At 52.1% G+C, this 23,229-nt stretch overlaps 3 protein-coding genes across 7 annotated transcripts; 2 read left to right on the top strand and 1 right to left on the bottom strand.

The window, feature by feature from the left end:
- The first annotated feature begins 262 nt into the window (after positions 1-262).
- STING1 (stimulator of interferon response cGAMP interactor 1) lies at positions 263-6,168 on the top strand. Its single transcript, XM_022588930.2, has 9 exons — positions 263-352; positions 617-708; positions 1,083-1,183; positions 1,713-1,939; positions 2,070-2,253; positions 2,503-2,611; positions 3,492-3,730; positions 4,465-4,651; positions 5,243-6,168. Exons 2-9 carry the CDS (start codon positions 651-653, stop codon positions 5,431-5,433), a joined length of 1,296 nt encoding a protein of 431 aa, XP_022444638.1. The 5' UTR covers positions 263-352; positions 617-650; the 3' UTR covers positions 5,434-6,168.
- A 1,335-nt stretch (positions 6,169-7,503) lies between these two features.
- Positions 7,504-11,356, bottom strand: SMIM33 (small integral membrane protein 33). 2 transcript variants are annotated; one of them, XM_030762748.2, is made up of 2 exons: positions 10,391-11,356; positions 7,504-9,000 (listed from the first exon to the last, which is right to left on the bottom strand). In XM_030762748.2, exons 1-2 carry the CDS (start codon positions 10,397-10,399, stop codon positions 8,611-8,613), a joined length of 399 nt encoding a protein of 132 aa, XP_030618608.1. In that variant the 5' UTR covers positions 10,400-11,356; the 3' UTR covers positions 7,504-8,610. The 2 variants fall into 2 exon arrangements, with proteins under 2 accessions (XP_030618608.1, XP_030618607.1); XM_030762747.2 differs by having other exon boundaries at positions 7,504-9,090; positions 10,391-11,349.
- A 682-nt stretch (positions 11,357-12,038) lies between these two features.
- On the top strand, positions 12,039-19,853 carry ECSCR (endothelial cell surface expressed chemotaxis and apoptosis regulator). Of its 4 annotated transcripts, XM_022588935.2 has the most exons (10): positions 12,041-12,183; positions 15,373-15,408; positions 15,657-15,707; positions 15,857-15,916; positions 16,898-16,945; positions 17,573-17,686; positions 18,071-18,169; positions 18,379-18,415; positions 19,244-19,340; positions 19,511-19,853. In XM_022588935.2, exons 1-10 carry the CDS (start codon positions 12,123-12,125, stop codon positions 19,517-19,519), a joined length of 612 nt encoding a protein of 203 aa, XP_022444643.1. In that variant the 5' UTR covers positions 12,041-12,122; the 3' UTR covers positions 19,520-19,853. The 4 variants fall into 4 exon arrangements, with proteins under 4 accessions (XP_030618606.1, XP_022444640.1, XP_022444642.1 ...); XM_030762746.2 differs by lacking the exon at positions 15,657-15,707 and having other exon boundaries at positions 12,039-12,183; XM_022588932.3 differs by lacking the exon at positions 16,898-16,945 and having other exon boundaries at positions 12,040-12,183.
- Positions 19,854-23,229: the final 3,376 nt, after the last annotated feature.

Below are 23,229 nucleotides of genomic sequence, written 5' to 3'. Positions count from 1 at the left end.
TTGTGTCTGTTTGGGGTGTGGGGAAGGGTCTAGGCAAGACCCTCTGGCCTGGGGACATATGGACTGCTGCCGCTCTGTGGCTTCCACCCCAATCCCACTCCCGGGCGCCCCCTCCTCGAATCCAATCAGCTCACCAGTTTACCAGGAAGCAGCCAGAGACACTCCCCACACCAAGGGAAAACACATCATGAAACTTGGTCCTGGCACCTTCCACCCCTTTCTGGGAAATCAAGGCACAGAGCCAGCTGGGTTTTGGAGCCACCTACCTGGTTCACGTCCCCACTCCCTCCTTTACTAGCCAGGGGACTGGGGCAAGTTAATTCGCCTCACTGAGCCTCAGATTGTCCATGAGGTTAGTATTATACCTTCCTGACAGGGTGGCTGAGGGGATTAAGTGAAACAATTTATGTAACGCTTGGCATAATGTCTGGAACACGGTGAGCACTTTATTATTATTACTATTATTATTATTCACACGACTGCCTTTTTGGCTGGAAGCACCAGGTTCTCTCTGAGAAGTCACAGGCGTCGCCACTTCCTGTGGAGACCCAAAACCCCACTCTTCTGCAGGGCTTCTGCTCCCACTAAGCTTTTTACTAGAAGGCTGTTGTTACAGGAAATAACTCTTCATTTTCCCCGCCTCTGGCCTGATGTCACAGTCTTCAGAAAAAGAGGATCTGCATCTGGAAATCAGAATAAAACAAGCAGGTAGGGCAGCATGGTGTAGTGTATGTGCTTGGCTGGGTGTGTGAAGTGCCATATGGGTGTTGGTAGAGTGGGCTTGATTGTGGGTGCTTGAGAGGCAGCCCGTTCAGGGCTGTGACTGCAGGGAGTTTGAGGGAGTTTCTGAACACCCTTGGTCTGGGGGATGGGCAGTGGAATGAGGGATTTCTCAAGCTTTCTCCCTCGCCCCGATACTGGGACGTGGCTCGCCAGGGCCTTGGTGGGAAGGCTCTTCCTCCCTCCTTGGGCGGCAGGAAATAACCTCCCCAGCGCAGCCCAGTGCAGCTGCGGTTTGGTGAGATGCAAGGGCTGGAGTGCTGTAGAGGAAGCTTCCATTGTTTTTAACCTTTCATTTTCAGGCTGCACCCTGAGAGGCCGTCCTCAGTTGCTGGGAGCCCTTGAGCCGGGCCTTCTCTCCTTGTTGCCTTCCAGAAACAAGCTGCCGTCTGGGAGGCAGAAGGTAAGATCAGGAGAAGCCCAGCCTGAGTTCCAAGGCTGAGGCCCCTGCAGAAGCTGCAGAGGTGGGTGGCAACCTTCTGGCTGCCCTGCCCCCTACCCTCTGAACTGTAGTTTTCAGCTTTGCTGACTAAGGTCCTTCTTGGGGTGGATTGTGGGGAGAGGGAAGCCCCGGTCCCCAAGGGTCCCCAGGTGGGTGGTACCTCACGGGACCCTTTAGGTCTAGGTCTGGGGTAGTCGCTGTCTTCTTTCTTTGCTACACCTGTGGTCTCACTGGGCTTGGGTGGGGTGTGTATGTGGAGCGCATGCATTTCTTTCTCCACCTGCTCTGTTTTCAACAAATCTCTCTTGGATCGGAGCTCTGGGATGCTGTATGTCCAGCCTGTCCCCTCGAGGTGCCTCCAAGAGTAGCCTCTGGGTACGGCTGGGCACCAGGGAAACATAGAGCTGGGGCAAGTGCCCAGCCAGAGCCTCAGGCCCAGAACAACAGGAGAGTGAGGGGAACACAACCATGGATTTCTTGATATCCACAGATGCCCCACTCCAGTCTGCATCCATCCATCCCACGGCCCAGGGGTCACAGGGCCCAAAAAGCAGCCTTGGTCCTGCTAAGTGCCTGCCTGGTGGCCCTCTGGGGGCTGGGGGAGCTGCCAGACTACACTCTCCAGTGGCTGGTGCTCCACCTGGCCTCCCAGCAGATGGGACTGCTGATCAAGGGGGTCTGCAATCTGGCCGAGGAGCTGTGCCACGTCCACTCCAGGTGACTCCCTGCAGTACCCATGGCGATTAGGCACCCAACATGTCTCAGTCCCTTGACCCCCAGCCCTGCCCCTCCTTGAATCTCTCTGGCTGAGCTGGGCTGGGGTCTGGAGCTTGGCTGTCACTTGCAGGTACCAAGGCAGCTACTGGAAGGCTGTGCGGGCCTGCCTGGGCTGCCCCATGCACCGTGGGGCCCTGCTGCTGCTGTCCTGCTATTTCTACTTCTCCCTCCCAAACGTGGCTGGCCTGCCCTTCACTTGGATGCTTGCTCTCCTGGGCCTCTCACAGGCACTTAACATCCTCCTGGGCCTCCAGGTACGATACAATGAGAGGTGAAGGGTCTGTTCAAGAGGAGGCGTGGCACATGTGACCTGCTCTGAGCTTAGTACTGGGAGTGGGACTAGTTTAGAGGCTGGTCCTTGGATGGAGCCTATAATGGTCTGGGTTCAGCAGTGGCAGAGAATGGAGCCAAATGGCAGCAGGTTGGGTAATCTTGGGGGGAGGAGGAGGAGGGTTCATGTTGTTCTTCATGGAGGCCCCCCAGCCCCACCCTGCTGTCCACAGGGCCTGGCCCCAGCAGAGATCTCTGCAATCTGTGAAAAAAGGAACTTCAATGTGGCTCATGGGCTGGCCTGGTCATATTATATTGGGTACCTGCGGCTGATCCTGCCAGGTGAGCCATCCTCTCTGCCCCCATTTCCAGATCTACAGGACAGACAGTAAGACACACAACCTTGTGTTTCCAGAACTCACTATATTTTCAAAGCATTTTCATGTCTAACAAACCATTTGATTCCCAAAGCAATCTTGTAGGCATGAAGCTGTTATTATTATGCCTGGTTGACAGGAAGAAATTTGGAGCTTAGATCCATTAAGTGACTTGTCCCAAGTCACCCATGAATTCTTTCAATAAATACTTGCTGCATGCTGTATGCCCTTCACACGTACTTTCTCTTTTAATTCACACCCTGTGAGGAAGGGATAATCATCACCCCTGTTTTCACAGCTATTCTGAGAGATACAGTGACCTGTCCACCGTCACGCAGCTTAGTTAGAGGAGGAGACAGGATTTGAACCCAGGCCTGTCCAGAGCCTGGACCCTTGACTACCCCACTGGGAGCCCACGGGTCGTGTCTCATTCCTCTGACTTGCTGGTCAAGGCCATGGTTCTCCCCTGTCTCATGGCTGCCTTCCCTTGACACCAGGGCTTCCTCTAGAGGCCTGGCTCAGTGCACGTGGGCCTGCTGGCATGTCACCTCCCAGGACTCTTCCTGCCTCTCAGAGCTGTGAAAGCTGTGGTGGGAAGGAGTGGGGCTGACAGAAATCTGGACAAAGGTCAAGTGAGGGAGAGAAAGGGGTGGTGGGAGTAGGTGGAGGGGCGGGGAGGATGCTCACATGCTCTTCCCCTCCTGGCCTCCCAGGCAATATGAGTGGACTGGCCCCTCGGTTCTCTTGCACCCACACATTGAGGGGAACAATGATGTGGGTCTCTGTCCTGAGTTGGGTGGGAGACACAGTTGGTGGAAATGACTTCTTGGGCCTCTCCACCCCAGGGCTCCAGGCCCGGATCCAAATTTACAATCAGTTCCACAACAATGTGCTACGGGGCGCAGGAAGCCACCGGCTGCACATCCTCTTCCCGTTGGACTGTGGGGTGCCTGACGACCTGAGCATGGCTGACCCTAACATTCGATTCCTACACAAGCTGCCCCAGCAAAGTGCTGACCGTGCTGGCATCAAGGGCCGGGTTTACACCAACAGCATCTATGAGCTTCTGGAGAATGGGCAGCCGGTGAGTGTGCAGGGAAGTGGGAATGCTGGGGAGGGGTCAGGCCTAGAGACCCAGAACTCTGGGCCCTGGCCAAGCCCTGATAAAAATTCACTGCCCTTCTCTGAGCCTCAGTTTCTCCAATTGGTGCCAGGGCTGGGACCAATTGAGCTCTGAATGACGAAACTGACAAGTAACATTAATTGAGCACTTACTGCATGCCAGGTGCTATTCCAGGTGCTTCATCTGACTACCTCACTGCATCCTCACCACCACCCTGTGGGGTAGGGACTGTTATAGCCCCTACTTTACAGAAGAGGAAACCGAGACTCAGAGAACCAGGGAGAAAGTGGACAATTTCACCTTGAGTATACCATGCTCTTGACCATAAATCTGCCCTAGATGAAGGCCGTGAGAATGTGTGAAGGATTTCACGTGGGCTATGGGGAACCCAGCCAAGGCTGAACCCCAGAGCCCCATCCCCAGACTTGACTGCCAGCTGGAGCAGTTGACAGCCTAGCTCAGTAGGCCTTGCCCTGAGAATCTTAGGAGGAGGATCTGGGAAGGGTAAATTTAATGCAGCCCTGGCCCTGATTTAGGAGTGGGGTGTCAGAGGCAAAGGCCAACCAGACAGTATAGACCCCATCAGGTGGCCATCTCCCCTGACTCCATCCCTACAGATTGAGCAGCGGCACTGGGGTCCAGCATCTGTCTGCCTGGCCCCTGGTTGAGTCTTGTCTTCCTTTTACCTCCTCCAGGCAGGCATCTGTATCCTGGAATATGCCACCCCCTTGCAGACCCTGTTTGCCATGTCACAGGATGGCCGAGCTGGCTTTAGCCGGGAGGACCGGCTTGAGCAGGCCAAACTCTTCTGCCGGACACTTGAAGACATTCTGGCAGCTGTCCCTGAGTCTCAGAACAACTGCCACCTCATTGTCTACCAGGGTGAGGGGTTGATAGGCTTAAGGGCAGGAAAAGCTGGGGTCCCCAGGGGTCTCCCAGGGGGTCAGCAGGAGATATGGCAGCACCACGCCCGGGTCTTCCCGAGTGGTCAGGGCATTCAAGCCCTGCCCCTTCCTCCCTTGGAAGGAAGAGGAGAGGTCCCATCTCCCCACCGTGGGATACCTGATTGCTTTCTGAGGTCTTTGGCTGTGGGTCCCAGGTGGAGTGTGAAGAGGTGGGCTCTAGGGGCCTCTCACTTCATCTAGGGACACAGATAGTCCCAGGCCAGGAGCCAAGAGACCAGGGCTGCAGCCTCAGCCATGCCACTCCCTTGCTCTGTGACCTTAGGCAGGTATCTGCCCCTCTCTGAGTATCATCTCTAAAAGAAAGAGGGTGGAATTCTCTTATCTCTAAAACCACTGCTAGCTCTAGGATTTCATGAAACTCTAGCCCCAGTGGCTAGGAGTGAGGAGGAGGTGCAGGGAGGTAGGGGAGAGGGAGGGTTGGAGGATTCACCCAGCAAGCCCTCTGGGTGTGCTAGAGTGGGAATGTGTGAGGCCCTCACCCCACTCCCCACCCCTACCCTCGTTCCAGAACCGGCAGAGGGAAGCAGCTTCTCCTTGTCACAGGAGATTCTCCAGCACCTTCGGCAGGAGGAAAGGGAGGTTACCATGGGCAGCACGGGGACCTCGGTGATGCCCGTTTCCTCCACACTGTCCCAAGAGCCTGAGCTCCTCATCAGTGGCATGGAACAGCCTCTCCCGCTCCGCTCGGATATCTTCTGAGGCCCAGGGTCACCTTCCCTGAGCCCCTGGCCATCCCCAAGACGCTGGATTGGAGGATTTCTTTCTTCAGCAGCTAGAGGCCTAGCAGAGCCATTTCCTCCCATAGAGGGCCTCTCAGAGAAGGTCCCTGAGTTTGACATCTCAAGATGAATCCTATGACCTTGGGCAAGTTGTTTCACCTCTCTGAGCCTCAGTGTCCTCATCTATGAAATGGGATTATAATCATTGCCCTACCTACCTCACAGGGTAGTTTTTGTGAGGACTATGGCTGTATGGGTTTTTTGTAAACTCTAAATGCCAGGTAAACTTAAAGGATCTTCCAGGTGTCTTCCATTGGACCCTCAGACCTACTCTCTACCTTTCCTCTGTCCTGGGATGGCTTCAATAGGCTCCCTTGCCCTCTGGCTTCTGGTCACATTCAGTCAATGGGAAGCCCCAGTGGGAGAAGGAGGGGAAGGGAAGGGTGAGCTTGGGGTATCTATTCCCCCAGGTCCCTCCCTGCAGTATCAAGGTCACTGTGGGCTCTCTCTAGACCTAAAGGACCCTTTCAGTAACCCTGTCTATCTCCAGGTCTCATTAACTTCCTCCTCCTCATGCCCCTTCAGTCCTGGCAGTGGTATTGGAGCCTCACTGATGCTCAGTCTGGAGCGCTCACTCTCACTTGTAATTTCCTTACACCTGCCCTTTCTAAATAGTCCCCTTTTTATTTTTATTTTAAAAAATTTTTTGGCCACACCATGCAGCATTTGGGATCTTAGTTCCCTGACCAGGGATTGAACCCACATCCCCTGCAGTGGAAGCTTGGAGTCTTAACAACTGAACAACCGGGGAAGTCCCTAAGTAGTCCCCTTTTTAAACACTCCTCAGATTATTTGAGTATGCCATCTTTTTCTGGCCAGATTGACTGATACAGGTGGTTGGCCATTATTATCTGCAATGTCCAAATCTGCTTGCACAGACACATTTCCTTATACCCCTCCTCATCCTAGTACAGGGCCATAGGGTGGTAGCTATCATTTCAGTGTAGACAGAGCCCACCAGCTGGGCTGAGGGTATAGAGCTGGGCAGCACCCCCGCTCCACCTGCCCTTTCAGTGCCCTTGTCTCCAGTGGGAGGCTTGGGGGACAGGGAGGGGCCTGAGGCAGCACACAGATGCCATGACGGTTACACACATGTGTCCTGGGCAAGGGGCTGCTCAAAGAAGCAGGAGCTAAATGTCTCCAGATGAGAGTCCCCTGGATAACGGGGGGAAGAGGGTTTGTGTGAGGTGATGGGATATACGCTGGGGACCTTGGACAACACAGCTGGCCACCTGCCATACTTTGTGCCATCACTGTTAGACGTGAGCCATTGCAACGACACCGTGGAGGCAAAATTGCCCCCATCTGGGAGGCCAGACGCCCATTTCTGCCACTTCCATCCATTCCGCCCAAGACTTATTCCCTCCCTCCCACCTTTGTTTTTATCGCAAATGCTTTGTTTTTATCGCAAATTTCTGAGTACAGCATTACTGTGGAAAAAAACTCCACACACAGACACACATTGGCCAGAAGCAACGCACTGCTCCCAAGGATGACAGAGAGTAAAGAGAGAGCCAAGGGAGTGAAGGGGGAAACAGTCTCCTCTCCTCCCCCACTGTGCCACCCATTTTGCCCCTGAGGATTCCCCAGCTTCACATCAGTCATTCCAACACCTAAAAACCAGCCCAGAATTAAGGGTATCCCCAACATAACCTTTCCCTACCCATCCGGCCCCCAACATGGTGCTCAGACTATGGAGTCTGATGGCTCCAGGTTCAAATCCTGATTCCACCACTTAGTACTTGTGTCCTCCTGGGTGACTTGATATCCCCAGCTGTAAATGGAGATAACAGTGGCTCCTCCTCCCAGGGCTGTTATGAGGAGTAAACAGTATAATATCCGTAGGTCCATGGATGAGCCTGGAGCCCAGCACATAGTGGGCCCACAAGAAGGAGCAACTATTAACATTAGAGCTGCCTCTTACCAGTCTCAGTGGAGGCAAGCCAGTTCTCTGCACACATTACAATCCCTGTCTCTGTTCCTCTTCATCTTCTGTTATTTCTCAGAGTCCTTGACTGTGCTGGGGTCTCACCGAGGACAGTCCCCAGGGTTGACTTGTTGCCCTGAGGTGTTCCCCAGAGTAAAGCACCCAGAAGTTCCTCCATAAATGTCTGTCTGCATGTTCTTGACTGCACATAAGTGAGGCTCAAAGGTGTCAGGGAAAGGGATACCTTTCCAGAGAGCCACTGGGAGGCTCTGTTCTGCCTTCCTGGCCTCCTGCATCTTCCCAGCCTCCATGTCCCGCCCCCTGCAGGGATCCCCACCCCTTCCTCTCCCCAGACAAACTCCATGGAGCGCCTTTTCCTTTCCTGTTTTCCCACCAGCTGCAAGATTCTGGATCTGGGAAATGTCCTGGGGTAAATGCTAGGCTAGTTCTAACAGGCCAACGCGCACAGAAAGTGGGAGGTATTGAGAGCTCCCCCCACCAGTTTCCTCTATCCCATCCTGGGAAGGCAAGATACAGTCTTGCTCCAAGATAGTGGGGGCAATTCAAAGACAATTTGGGGAGCTATGATTGGTGCTTGGGGCTTTTAAGGGCCTTGGAAGTTGTTGGCAAGACCTGGTCCCTGGCAGCCAAAGGTAAAGGGTAACAGATTTTCCTTCCTTTCCTAAGTCTCAGAGAAGACAGACCCCTGGGTTCTTTGCCTTGGCTCTCCGTGGCTGGCCCTCACAGGCTGTGGGGACGGGTCCTCTACCAGGAGCCTCTGACATCCCTGCACAGGGGTGGGGTGGGTGGTGGAATCTTCCAAGCTAGACTCACTTTGACACCAAAAGGGGAGGAGATGAGGAGTTGAGGGGGGAGTAGAAACTCAGAGAAGAAGTTTCAGTGGTCTGGTGGTCCCTGAAGAGGAGGGGGTAAGTTTGTAAGGACAAATTGGGCCCTGGGAATGCTCACAGCAGCATTCAAGCTTCTTTTATTTCTTTGGTCCACAACAGGGCTTTCTGTATAAATACTCTGCTGAGAGGGCAGCTCCAGCTAAGTCCATGTGTGCCCTTCCGAAGCGCTGAAGCCCAGGCCCCAATTTGCTTTTGCCCTAATTCTCTGTCCAGTTTCTTGTTCTGAGCCAGGTCAGGCCAACTTTCCAAAGTCTCCCTCCTACAGAAATGTGACTTCATCAATGCTGAACCTGGGCCCATCTGGCACAGGGCAGGAGTCAGAGCCAGGAAGTTCCTGCTGGGCATCTTCGTGACTGTCCTGACGGCCCAGCACTCGCCAGTGGGTGAGAGAGATGCCATCCTCTGGCTTTGGGGATGGTGGCTCTGTGGCGAGAGTGGCATGGCCCTTGTGTAGCCTTGGCCCACAGTGGACTGCCACCACGATACAGACTGCCAGCAAGACAAAGGCAGTGACAATGACAGTTAGCAGGGGCAGCCCGACCCCTTGAGGTGGTTCCCAGGCCCCGCCCAGCACCTCCGGAAGCTGCCTCTGGGGCACCTGCCCCGCTGAGCCATTCACAGCTGCAGAAAGCCAGGGATGGTGGCCAGCCTGGGAGGGAAGCAGGAGACGGAGAGGGTGACATGGGCACGTACACACAGAAAAAGACCAAAATAGAAAGAGATAGACACCCAAAGGGAACTGAGAGAGAGAGAGACAAAGAAAGACAGAGAGACAGTAAAGACAGAGAGAGAAGAGACACAGAATCACAGAGATAAACACACATAACAATAGAGAGAATGAAAGAAAAAGACAGAGGGGGATACAGAGAGAATGAGAAAGATACAAAGAGAGAGACAGAAAGAAAAAGAGAGAGATAAAGAGACGGAAGTGAAGATAGATGCAGAGAGACAGAGACAGAGGGGGAAAAAAAACAGAGATAAGGCAACAAGGTCATTCGGAAAGGGACAAAGAGAGGGGCTTTATTACAGGCTGGCATATAAAGTTTGCCTCCCCCCCCCCAAATCCCCTGCCAAGTCCCCTCCCACTGCTCTCTTCCCAGGTCCTCAGGAAAACTCCTAAATAGATCCTATGTCCTGGGTCAGGAATCTTAGCACACTATGGGCTGCTGTCCCATGTCCTGGCCAGGGGGCAGTGAACAGCTATTCCTTAAAGTCCCAGGAAAAAGGAGTCATTTTGTCCAGCATCTTACGTTCCCACTACTCTCCCCATACACAGTAGGAAGAGGGGTGTACCCCGGGGAGAGGGAGAGAGGAAGAGGAGGCATGAACCCCAGAGGCTTGGAGTGAGGCAAGAGCTATACCCCAAAACACCCTGCTCAGAATCAGGTTCAGGGGCCTGGAGGGGAGGGAATGCCCAGTGTGGATTCCTGGCTTTGTCCAAGATGGACTGAGGAGACCCCACGCCAACCTCTGTTCTCTTTCAGGGTCTTCTACCAAAAGCTGGGGGTCACTATCCCTACCTCTGTCTGTCTCTATCCTGCTAAGTATTGAGAGGGGGTTGGGGGGATTACCATCAAGGTAGCAAACCGCCATATTGTAAGCCCCAGAGCTGACGAAGTTATCACAGGCTCAAGAAACTATCTCCTTAGTCTTCTCTTCCCCAGCTGGACCTTGAGGAGCAGACCCTTGAGGAGCAGCCCCTCCCCTAACCCTGAACCCTCAGCCTGGCCATCCCCATGGGTAGGCACCTGGGGTCCAGGAAGGGCTGGCCAGAACAAACCCACTCCCTTTAGTTCCTGAGTCACACTGTCCACCCCATCCCTCCCCAGTACCTGTCCCTCGGCATCTGGAAAGCTCAATACCTACGTCCCCACCCTGCTTGAAAGTCAGAGCTCTCTGGGGCCCAGGCCACAGGCCAGGCGGTGGGGAAGCAGCTCCGGATGTACAGGGGAAAAAGGGAAGCACAGGCTGGTGAAAGGCTTGGGGCCCCTGGGGAGAGTCTCACCAGCCTGGCAGGAGGGGGTGAGATGAGAATCTACCTGATGCATTGTCCAGCTGCGCAAGGCTCCCTCGGGACTGGCGGCCAGCCGGGCAAAGGAGAGCCTGCCTCCCCAGCTCGGTCCCTACCCGGAGCTGCCACGTCTATGGGGCTTACGGGGCACACACCCTCTGCACGCGCAGCCTCAACGCTCTCTCCTGCGCTTTTACTTCCTCGAACATCTGGACTACCCTGAGCCCAGCCCTCAACTCTGACAGTGCTTTGATCTTACTCCTTGGCACCTCCTTTCATGCCCTCTGCCAGCTTCAGGAGCCTAGGTCTGCCTGCCTGTACCTCCTCCACAAGATCCCAGGCACTTGGCCAGCGCCTTAATCCCGCCCCGCCCCCCACCAGGACTTGCCTGCTCTCTATCCCAACTGATTTCTTGAAGTCATTATCTTTGATGTTTTTTAAAAACGCGATTTCTCAAACACACTGGAAAGTGCAGACTATAATATACTAAATCTCTCTGGCCCAACCACTAGTTCTGTTCATCTCAATAGTCTGTCACACTGATTTCAAAACATTTTAAGGAATAAAACATTACAAATAAAATAGAAGCCCCGCTCCCTGACCTCTCCCCTCCTTCTCACTGTAGGGATAAACATCTTGTTGAATTTAATATTTATCATTCCCATGCAAGGCATTCTTTTCTCTTTGGGTTCTTTGACTTTCACAAATATAAATTCTCGTATGTCTCTTTGCACTTGTCTATAACTTCATTTGTGAATGTGTGTGCTTTAATGCATCCAAGACACAAAAAGTGCCCACCAGTCTCTCCTCTCCCCGGAGACAGTTTATAAAGGATAATTTTGGGTTCCCAACTAACTCCATGGGACCAGCCATCCCTCAATCTGTCCCTTGCTGTGCATGCACCACCCTCTATTCCAGTCTGGAGACCAGGAGGCCCCCCAGGAACTCCCCTCACCCAGTGATTTGATCCCAGGAAGTAAGATGTAGCCTCCTGATTCCTTGTCTCTCAGCCCAGCTGCTACACACCCTAACGTTTAGGGACCCCACTCAGACCTCCAAGCTCGCTTAAGCTGCTGGTCATTGGGCTGCCGACTTGACCTGCAGAGTGAGTGCAACTGGCTGGCTGGATGCTAAGGACAGGGTGCTGCTGGAGCACAGGGAACACCTGACCCCAACGTGAGGGGAGGGCTGAGGGAGGGATGCTTAGAACGTGGTCCTCTTGTTTTTCTATTCAGAATAACAATGATGTTTGTAAGGTCTCCCTGAAAGATGTAAGGAGTCCCATCTGCATCCGGAGCCCTGAGGAGGGAGAGGCATGTAGAGGATTCAGTCTACAGAGGGTGGGCGGCCGGTGGGCCGAGATATAGGGCTCAATGAAACAGAGTTACACTCCAAGAAAACCTCCAGGTGGTGTACGGAGGGACCGATGGATCCCCACGGAGGGGAAGAGAGGGGGCACGGGGCCAGGTTGCCATCGCTGGCTTTTGGGCACAGGTCCTGGAGGAGACCACAGTGGCCCTAGCCCAGGCCACGAGGAGCCCGGGCGCAGGAGCGGCTGTTTCAGCCTTACATCCTCAACTGGGCTGCCGGGCTGAGCAGGGCCCCTGGAGCCAGTCCCAATCTGTTTCCTTCTATTCTTTGACAGGAAGCTCTGGAGAGTCAGCCCCCACCCCCATCCCGCCCCAGCACTCCCTCTCTCTTTTCCACTATGGACAGAACCTCCGCACAGAGGCTGCCTGCCTGCCGCCGACCCAGCTGACATGGGGAGCGTCGGAGAAACGCAGCTGTGCTGGGCCATCCTGGGCTTCCTCCTGCTCCAAGGTAAGAGGCACCTGCCACTGTCCTTCAGCAGCTCCTCTCCTGCGGCCGGCAGTCCTGGGCGCCTGTCTCTCCTTCAGGACACACACCACACAGGCTCTGCATCCAGGGCTTCGCTCACCCGGAGGGAAATTCCAGAGCCTTTTTGTGAAGGGGACCACTTGGCTTGGGAGCTGGTCATTCCCAGGCAGCGGTAAAATAGAGGTATGGTTAGACTCTTTTGTGGGACATTTTCCAGGGTGAACTGGGGCCCCCGGAGAGGCTGGCCCCCTGAAATGTGCGAGGTGACTGTCTTGGTGTGAGGCTGAGGCTGGAAAGCTCCTTCCAGGGTGTCCTAGCACAAAACTGTCTGTACCTTGGCTTTACAGGTGATCTTTTTTCTTCTTTCATATGAGGAGTAACAACCTGGGATTTCAAAATATTGACTTTATGCTCAAATCACAGCAAGAGGGACTCAGGTTAGATACAAAGAACCATTTGCCAAAGAAGATGTACACATTTCATCTAGGAGGCCAGATGAAATGACCCCCAGAGGAAATGACTTGGGAACAACACCTCTCAGATAGAGCTCTGCTAGCTGATGAGTTGTGAAGCAGCTCATAAGGGGTCCTCTAATTAGGGAGCGGTTTCTGGGAAACATGAGAAATCCAGGAGATTCTGACTCACAGGGCAGAAACTTCCCTTCGGTCATCCCTTCCCCACCCCCACCTCACCCTCCACAGGTCCTCTGTGGAGGATTTATGAGCATGTGCTCAAAGCGGCAGAAGGGGGTTCAAGAGTATTTGGATGGGGAGGGAGGATGGCGGTTTCTTGGCGGTGGGTGAGAGGGCCCAAGTTCCCCAACGCTCTGTCTCCTGGAGAGGTCAGACATTTTTCTAAAAGCCCAAGGACTGGGGATAAAACTCTGATTGTCCCATTCCTATTCCCCCACCCCCTCCCGGGAGGATAGAGTCACACATCTGATCTGGGGCTGGGGGACTAGGCTATCGTAGAAACCTCAGAAATGGCAGAGGAGCAGATTAAAAGGTGAGACCCACAAGGGGACATTTTCACAAACCTAGGCTTGTCCCAGCTTCCCTACCTGCCATCCTGTCCCAGCCAAGCCCCAGGGTTAGGAATGTCCTGAGTGATTCTACCTGAGCTACAATCACCCTTGAGTATCCTAGCCGCTCATCCCAGGATCTCACAGTCCTCGTTGTTTCCTTCTCTTGGTGGACTGGGGAATCTTTTTGAGGATATTCAGGCCCACAAAGAGACGTGACTGTGGAGACACAGATTCAGGGTAGACTTGAAACTTGGAGGATTGGAGAGAAGGGGGCAAAATTTTAAATGTTTAGAATTTCTTGAGCATGAACTGTCAGGCCCTGTGTTAAGTGCTTTATGTGCCTTTTCTTATCCTCACAATGACTTTTGGGCACTAAAATCACTTGCATTTTAAAGAAGAGAAAACTGAGGCCCAGGTCAGACAGTAAGCGACAGAGTCAGGGCTTGAACTCAAGACCGCCAGACTCCTAAATCTATGAGTTTAACTACTAAGCTACGCTGCTGAGGGAAACAGTGTTGTGGTGGCGAAGAGAGAGGCTGGCAGGGAGTGAAGCAGGTAGGGATTAGGGAGGGGAGACGGGAAAGTAAGATATCCCTGTGCCTAGTGGTCAGAGGCAGACCGGCCTATAGAAACAGATGCTCCCCAAGTCCCTCCTCTACTCACAGAGGAATCCACTGTTGACAAAGTGTTCCGGTAGGGGGAGGGGAGACAGGAGACAAAGAGAGAGCAGGCCACTGGGACTCAGAGCTTGTGACTTTGGAACTCCTTCTAAGACACTAGTTTTGCTTCTAGATAAAAGCAGGAAGGCAGTGAACTGTGCCTTCCCACCAAAAACTAGTTATCACCTTATAGAACAAAGATGGTACCTTAGATATACTTGATCAATAACTGATAGATTTTTTTTTTTTAAGACATGCCTCAGATTGAAAAATGTTCACCCAGGGTGATTCCCCAGCTGGGAAGAGTTCTCTCTACGCTGGGGCACCTAGAGGTTTTAACTCCCCTCTTGACGGCCCCGCCCAAGGAGGGAATGGGGCTATGAGAGATGGTGACCTGGAAAAACACAGCCCTGGCTTTGGGCAAGCTTGGGCTTGGAAGCAATTAATTCCACACTATCCAAGTGATAGCACCATGGAGGAAGGCAGTGGCTGAAGAAAATAAACTAGTGGGCTGCCCCAGGCTGGGCAGGTCCCTGGTCCTCAGCAGCCTCTGTTCACCGGGGCCTGGGCCCCCAGCCCAACTAGTGGAGGATGGGAACCCAGCTGGGCGGCTCCACTTCCCCACGTTGTTTTCCTTTCACATTGTTCACAGGTTTCAAGAATGATTTCATTGTGGAAAATGAGCAAACACAACCTGACCTTTCAGATCCCACACACACAGGGGACACGTATATGGACACACAGCACACATGCACATCTGCCTGGAGGTCCGCAGGCACACTCATGCACACACACAAAGGAGAACGAGGCCTTGTGACTGGGGCCTCCTGATAATTGCCTCTTCCCTGGGTTTGGCTAACAGTGACCATTTCTGAAGTAGCCTCTACCTGTTAGAGTAAACTGGTGGCTCGTTCTAGAATTTCCTTGCCTCCTGTATGTACCTCAGAACTTGCTTCCTGTGTAGGCCCTTACCTCCAGCTGGAGGGGCAGAGAGACAGCCCAGGTACCAGCCCCAATCCCTCACCTCATCTTATTCACCACATCTTTCCATCCCCTTCCCTTGGGGCAAGACCAGGATGACAGTATTCACAGAAAAGGGGTGGCTCCATGGTAGTGTAGTGAGGACATTAGCTAGAGAGCTGGAGTTCTGGGTCTTTGTCTAGACGTGGCAGGTCACTGGCCCTCTGTCCTTGGACGTATCACTACTTTGGAATAACCTTCCCCTGCCCTTGTGTCAGGTTGGTATATAACCCATGTGGGACTGAAGAGACAGGAAAGGACTCCAGGACAATGAACGATGAGGTGGTGGTGATGGTGTGATTGAGTCACAGTCTCAGAGGAAGCCAGCGCCGTGAGCTGGAGTCACATCCTCTAGCCTACTGCCAAGGGTGTCTGCCTTCTTGCGTGGGAGGCTGGAAGCCAAAAGGCCTGGGTTCTTCTCCGGGGAGGCTCACCAAGCTAGTCTACGTGTTCTGCTTTCTCTTGCAGGCCACAACTCCCAGCCTGCGACAACTAGCCCTCAGGGTAAGACCAAAGACACAGGGCCTACTCCAGCATTCTGGGCTGGGAGCTGAGGAAAAGTGGAAAGAGCTCCAGGAAAGAGTGCCTGTTTGGCACTAATCTTTCACATGCCTTGAGAGAGGAGAGAGATGACAGGTTGGGGTGTGGGGTGGGGGAGGAAGAAAGACTAGAAAACACCAGCTTAGCAAAGGAGAGAGGCAGATGGAGCAATAGGAGGCAGCGGACCCTCAGTCTCAGATGATCTGTTTCAGGAAACTTCAGCAGTCATAGTCCAACCACAGAGCCAACTTCCCCCCAGACAGGTGAGTGAGTGTGGTTGCCTAGGGGCCAAGCCCTGTCCCTTGCCCAGCCCTTTAGATCTGCTTGGAGCCCAAGGGTTCTTGGGTGGGCTAGTGAGTGTGGTGTCACCAAACCTGCCCCACCTCCAGCTGCCCTCCACTTGTACTTGCAGGAGACGGTCCTTCCGCAGAGCCCAACTACTCCAGCCCTCTGTCCAGCACCAGCATCCCAGGTACTCTGCCACTCAGATTACAGATGCCATCCAGGGAGGGTCCAGCGAGGAGGCAGACACAGTTTCTGCTCTAAAGGACAATACAGATAAGTGGAGGACCAGACAAGCAAATAGGACCTCATATTGACAGTTACAAAGCAGGGTGAGAAGGGCCATGATGAGCGTAAGCCGAAGGTGCTATGGGAACCCGGGCAACATTAGCCACTTCAGACTTGGGGGCCAGACATCCCAGAGTGAGTGATCTCTGAAGCTGAGGCCCAAAAAGGAGTTAATCAGATGAAGACTGTGGGGTGGAGGGTGGTAGGGCATATCCCAGGGAGAGGGAACTGCAAAGGTAAAAGCCCAGAGGAACGGAAGGCAGATTTGGGGCTAAAGAGCTTCCCTGCGCACATGCTGGTTGAGGCCCTAAGCAAGCCACGCATGCTTCCTAATCTGAAGCAGCTCCAGAGAAGCCCTCACAGGTCTCCATGGAAGCCAGTAAACCCATGACTCTGAGTTCAAGCACCATGGCCAGTCACCCCTGTCCTTGCTGGGACTGACTTGGTCCCAGCCACAGAAGCACACGTTAGGACTCCATGAGTACCTGGGACTGGGGGTGAAAAACCCTGGGTCATGTCAGACTGGGTTCCTTCTTCCCGCCTCGGGAAGCCCAGGTCCTGCCCCACAGTGAGGGTTCTCAAGGCCAGGATCCACACCAGTGGTACCCTGCTCTGGGAGAGAAGTAGAGAGGCTTGGGGTTGGGGGGAAGTGGAGACAGGAACTGGTCTCAGTGAAGGTTAAAGGAGCCTGGACTCAGGACTGATAAAGACATAGAACGGGTAAGCCGAGGGTAGGAGAACCCAAAATGTTGGAAAGGGAAGCAGAAAAGGCGGGAAAGGGCTACACGCTTCTCAGGGCAGGTTGGCCTTCACCCAGCAGCATGGGAGAAAACTAGGAGGGGGTGGACACCCTCCATCTGGGCCCTCCTGTTTCATGGTGCAGGCACAGGTGTCCCAAGCAGCGGCAAGAGCAGTGACAGTACAAGCAGAGGTACGTCCTGTCTGTGCTCACAGTGAAGAGCACCCTGACCCTTTCTCTCATCCCAGCCCTCGGCTCTGGGGCTTTTCTACACTTCCAGACTTATTTAGGAGTTGGGTGAGGATAAGGAAGCGGAATAGCAATCAGGCCTGCAGTAAATGTGTTGAAGCGGGGCAGAGATGGGCGACCATACCGTTTTTTAAGAGCACCAGAAACTTGTGCCCATTAACTGGCAGCCTGGCTTGTTAGGTCAGTGCCTGGGGACAAACATCTGATGCCCTTCCTTCCTTCTGCCTCAACCTTTGGCAAAACACAGATGGCTCCCCCTTGCCCGGTCTGGCTCCCTATCTCTGCAGTATAAATCCCTTTCCTCTGGACCCCACGGGTGTGGTGGGAAGAGCATAATGAGAGAAGCATCCTGAATTTTCTGAAGTCCTCTGGAACTAGGAACACGAGCAACCAGCAATGCTCTTCACGTGATCCCACATCACCCAGTTCTGAAGGGTGGGAGGAAGTCTTTTTGGTAGGGCATGAGTTCTCTCTGCAGTCCTCTAAATGGGGGAAGTGGGAGGGGACCAGCTTTCTCATATAGACCGCATCAGTCCCTTCGCTGATACCCCCATCCCTACTCCCTTTTAGACACCTCTCACAATGTTACGTCCAAATTACCCACCATGAATTTGAGGACGAGAGAAGACTCGACCATCCTGCCCAGCCCCACGTCAGAGACGGTGCTCACTGTGGCTGCATTCGGTGAGAGGGAGGAGAAGGTGGGGGGTGGCAGGAGACCTCACGCCTGAGCTGACGTGGACTCTAGCACTCAAGTTCAAATCTTGTCCATTTGGTTTAGGAGGGTTTGGCTGATGAGGAAGATGCTGGTGGGAAGGAGCCTCCGCTGGCCCTCCCCTCCGCTCTTCTGGACTCCGATGGGCTCCATGTTCTTAAGGGAGGGTGGGGCAGGGCTGTGGAGCCAGAAAAAGGTGGCTGAGAGCTCATTCATTCAACGGAGAAGGGGAATTAACTTTCCTCCCAGAGCCTGTCTACACAGCACTTAGCTAGGAAGGGAATTTGGACTCCTGCTGCCCTCTTCTGCCCTGTCCTCTGCTTCTCCTTCACCCCATCCTCTTCCCTATTCAGGTGTTATCAGCTTCATTGCCATCCTGGTGGTTGTGGTGATCGTCCTGGTCAGTGTGGTCAGTCTAAGGTTTAAGTGTCGGAAGAACAAGGAGTCTGAAGGTACATGCCCTGACCCTCAGGGCCCCCTTTGCCTCTCTTTGATGAGGGACCCAGAGCTAGATTCTGGAACTGACACCCAACCTGGAGTTGAGGGAAGGAATGGCACCACTAGGGGAAATGGGAGGGTCCACTGGGTGGGCTTTGAGGGGCAGCTTCGGCTTCTGAGTTACAGCCTGTGACCTCCAATCTGTGCCTTTGGATTTTTACAGATCCCCAGAAACCTGGGAGTTCGGGGCTCTCTGAAAGGTAAGACTGTCAGAGGTATAAGGGAAGAATCATCTACTGACCTCTTACTCCCCCATTCCAAGAGGGACCAACACTTCCTGCCTTCACACACACACACACACACACACCCACACCCACACACAGAATCCTGACAGCCTCACCGAGACCAGGGCTCGGGCAGGTGATGGACTGGAACGCTTCAGCCCCAAGGCTAAGTCTCTATAACCCCTTCGTGAAAAGTGCAGGAATTCGGATTCTGATATACTCCTTAAACAAGAAGGTACTTATTTAAGGAACCACTTGTTGAACGCCTTATATGTGCCAAGCACTATGGTAGAAATTTTTGTAATATCTCAAATTCTTAGAGGAGTTCTTCAAGGCAGATATTACTGCATTTTACACATTTAAAAAATTAAGACTTAGGAGAGGTTGTAACTTGGTCAAGGTCACACAAGTAGTAGGTAGTTTGCAAAACTAAGATTTTTTTTTTTTTTTTGCGGTACACGGGCCTCTCACCGCTGTGGCCTCTCCCGCCGCAGAGCACAGGTTCCGGACGTGCAGGCTCAGTGGCCATGGCTCACGGGCCTAGCCGCTCCACGGCATGCGGGATCCTCCCGGACCGGGGCACGAACCCGTGTCCCTTGCATCGGCAGGTGGACTCTCAACCACTGCACCACCAGGGAAGCCCACAAAACTAAGATTTAAACACAAGTCTTTGGGGCTTCAAAGCACACACTCATTTCATTATAGTCCACCACCAAAATAAAGGTTTCACAACCCCCCAGTTCCTTGACCCCCATTGCCCTATGGCTCCTTCTGTCTATAGCCCATGTTCCCTTCCTTCCCCAGCTGCTCCACAGCCAATGGAGAGAAAGACAGCATCACCCTCATCTCCATGAAGAACATCAACATGAATAACAGCAAAGGATGCCCCTCAGCAGAGAAGGTGCATTTTTCCTGGTTCCTTCCTCCCTTCTCCCTCCTCCTCCTCCTTTCAGGCTCCACTTCCTTAACCAGAAAGGAGATACTTTCAAAGATCCAGGCTCTTCTCTCCTCTTCCCTACCCCACCACTCCCGGTTAACTTCATCCATCCTCATTATGTATTTATTTTGCAGGTTCTTTAAAAGCAACCTTGGGTCCCTGTGGATCTGACGATGATGCAGCTTCCCTGTGACTGTAAGAAGGAAGGCGATGGGATGGGTAGAGGCAATAAACTAGATATAAGTTATTTTATTGTTTCACATCTACTCCCAGATCTAAAGGACATTAGCATTCCTCCAGATCTGGGAGCAAGCTGCCAGCATGAGAGACTCTTTCCCACAGGGACTGTCACCCTAGAAGCACAGCATGCTCCTCCCACCATCTCAAAGTCACAGGGAGGAGGAGTCTATAGGGCCAGAGCAAGGAAAATGACAGTGAATTGGTCCTTTCTATTTTGCATTAAAATTATTTTCTAGCCTGCAGTCTAATTTCTTTTAAGGTCTATGTTCCCATGGGTATTTCTTAACAGAGTGTTCTAGCAGCTCTGGGGCCTCCTTTTGTAGGTAAGGCATGTGTGCAAGTTTCTACCCCCGTGGGGAGCTCTCTGAGAAACCTGGGAGGTGGAGAGAACTTTTTGTCAGGTCTGCCTTGTTTCACCTGGTTTATTAAGTAGTGACGAGGACTAACCACTCCAATAGAAGGGAGAGAAAAGGAGCTGTAAACAGTGATCACTGTCACCAGTAAAGAAGTTTTAAGTCTGGAGAGTGAGAACATGGGACGCACAACGCATTCTGATTAGAAAACTCCGGTGACAATGGGTTTCCCTGGTGGCGCAGTGGTTGAGAGTCCGCCTGCCAATTCAGGGGACACGGATTCGTGCCCCAGTCCGGGAAGATCCCACATGCCGCGGAGTGGCTAGGCCTGTGAGCCGTGGCTGCTGGGCCTGCACAGAGCCTGTGCTCCGCAATGTGAGAGGCCACAACAATGAGAGGCCCGTGTACCGCAGCAAAAAAGAAAAGAAAACTCCGGTGACGAGAGCTGAATAATATAAGGGCAAATGTCCTCTGCCTGCCCCAGGTAGATTTGCCTCATTTTGGTCCTACCTAGCTGTGGGAATAGCACTGGGAAGGTTTGGAGCGAGGATAGATCTGTGACTTCGTAAACCCAAATCCACTCCCTTTGCCCCACACAACAATGATTTTTGTGTCCAAGACACAGAATGATGTCTCACAAACACTGTAAACTTGTTTCAAGAGAATAAGAATGCAGTTACCTTAGTCATCTCTACCATGACACTGGTTTGGAAATTAATCTTGGTTGGGGAGAGTCAATGGAAGAGTCGTCTGGGTATGTCTGCATGGAGTGCTACAGGCATCTGGTTGATGGCGGTTTAGAACATAGATTACCCATTCTGAAGGAACCATATGCTATTTTTTCTGGATTTAGACTCTGCAAGGAGAGAGAATGCTTAGAACAGAAAGTTTCACTCTACTTGTCTCAGTGAAACTATTAAAGTGGCCTGAAGAAACCTACTTGATTCTAAAATCGTCTAGGGCAGAGGATTTTATAACCTGCTCATGTCTGTAACTCCTATGTGGTACACTGTGCTCAGCACATCAGAGGTCATGACAACTGGATCTTGAGTGCAGGAAATCTAGTCAAAAGGCTGGGCTCTGCCACAGACTTGTAGCTTGATTTTGGCGAAGTCATCCCAATCTCTGAGCCTATTTTCTTACTTTTAAAATGAGGTACCTGGCCTTCACTATCTTTTGGGGTTCTTATATTTTACAGTTCTATAAACTCTAGATGTAAGAAAAAATGAACACAATCTTTTAAGTAGAGATCACTCTGGGTGGGAGCCAGAGACAAGTGTTGGGTGACTCTGGGACTTAGATTCTCTGGACTTAGATTTTCCTGCACGTTCATGTGTATTAATGTGGAACAATGATCCCAACCTGGCCCTGTCTCTCTCACAGGCTACTTGGTAGGTAAAATGGAATAGTAAACGTGGAGACACTTGGGAAGTTAAAGTACTAGCTGGCAATTGCAGCAGACAACATGGAGTACCACCACCCAGGTTCCACTTCAGGATCAAGACCCTTGATCTTGAATTGCTGGGAGTGTTGGCTGCTGAGGGCTCATAGCTGACTGATGACCAGTTGATGGGGCGGGGAGGTAGGGATGAAGACCTGGACCCCTTGCCTCAATTTCTCCCTCTGCTTAATCCTGCTTCCCTTATCCCTCACAACTGTAGTTCCAGGAGCACTCACCAATAAACCTTCAGCATGCAAATCTCAGAGACTCTATTTCCTGGAGTACCCAACCTATGACAGCAAGACTATAGCATTTTAAAAAATAATTCAGATATATTTTATTTAAGCCACAATGCAAAAAACATATGACTTCCAAGCTAGTTCCAGCACAAAAATCCATCACTGGGACAGAACTCTGCAGGTGACCTAACAATGTCTAGAAGTTCTGGATTCTGTTTGAATTGTTATTGTCATTCTGACTGCCCTGGGTACTTAGTTCAGCTGCTTATCATGCTGGACTAATTAGGTCAAGGACATGGACTTCATTCTAAGTAAGTTTACATCTTCAGTATAAGGCTACAAACTTCCCCCTGACTCTGGACAGTGTCCTGCAAATATGAGCTGTTAGTCCTAAGGTATTTATATATGGGAGAGATGGGGTGAACTTGTATTAATATGAGATTGAAAGGCTTTTACCCTGAAACTGACATTGCAATACCACATTAGCCATGTTGATTTTCCCGTTGCCAAGTAACTACCCTCTGGGAAGGGGTTGAGGATGAATTCACTTAATGCTGAATTCCGCTCTCTAGTAAATTATATTAGACGGGGTTCGGCTGGAGGATCCTACTACTTATGTAAATACAAGATCCCACCTCTGACAGGAAATCCAAGTATATATAGCCTTTCCCTGCAGCTTCCCTGAGACCACATCTCTTCCTTTATGTCTAGACAACAGGATGGTGGCCATTTAGAAGACAGCTTCCTCCCTATTCTAACACAGAACTAAAGGGCCCCAAAGCAGGAACGGGTAGCAGGCGTGGGCTGGTTGCTGTGTGTTCTTCCCTTGCTTCTCCCCTCATCCTATGCGGGGGGGTGCAACCAACAAGCCAGCTCAGGAGCACAGGCCCAGTTGAATAGAGGGATCATTTACTCAGTATCTTTCTTCCAGGGCTGGATGGGGCAGCAACTCAATCATATAGGGCACATGGCAAACCTCAGTATCACCAGAAAAAATTCACTACAGTTCAACAAGTTTTTCTAAAAGTAAGAAGAGAAAACTGATAGAAATTCGAGGCTGGCTCTAGGTAAAATGGTTTAGCAGGTAAAGAGTCACTGCAGGGTCCCCAGCCTAGGTCTAGAACACAGTTTCCCAAAGCCAGGCTAGTACTACTCAATTCTATTTGAATCTGCTGGAAAACATTGTGTGCCTCTGCTCAGCAGTTTCCCCTGGGTCTGTGGATGTCCTTTCTTACCTCTTTGAACTTCTTTCTGCACCTACCTTCCTCTCTTTGAGAACTGCCAAGTTCTTGTCCTTTATTTCCTTCCCAGGTGCTCTCCCTCTTCCTGCTGATTGCTTTCCCCTGGCACCTCTATCTGGAGGCTGTTGAGCCCACAGCTTCCTCTTTTACCAAACACAGAGATTGAATTTGACAGTGGGAATTATTTTTGTTGCGTGGTTGGCATGCTTAAGCAAAAACTGGCACAAAAGTGTTCTAAGTGTTGAGGTTTGGAGTTCTAAGTTAGTCCTGGTGATATAGTCATAGAAAAATTCATCCAGAGGTGTTAACTGAGGGGTAAATGAGCTCTAGGATATTTGT

Source organism: Delphinapterus leucas, chromosome 3 (genome assembly GCF_059928025.1).
Source record: "Delphinapterus leucas isolate spDelLeu-1000000601 "Yukka" chromosome 3, BTC_Dleu_Yukka2, whole genome shotgun sequence".
Taxonomy (NCBI): Eukaryota; Metazoa; Chordata; class Mammalia; order Artiodactyla; family Monodontidae; genus Delphinapterus; species Delphinapterus leucas.
This window is presented reverse-complemented; position numbering and strand designations above follow the sequence as displayed.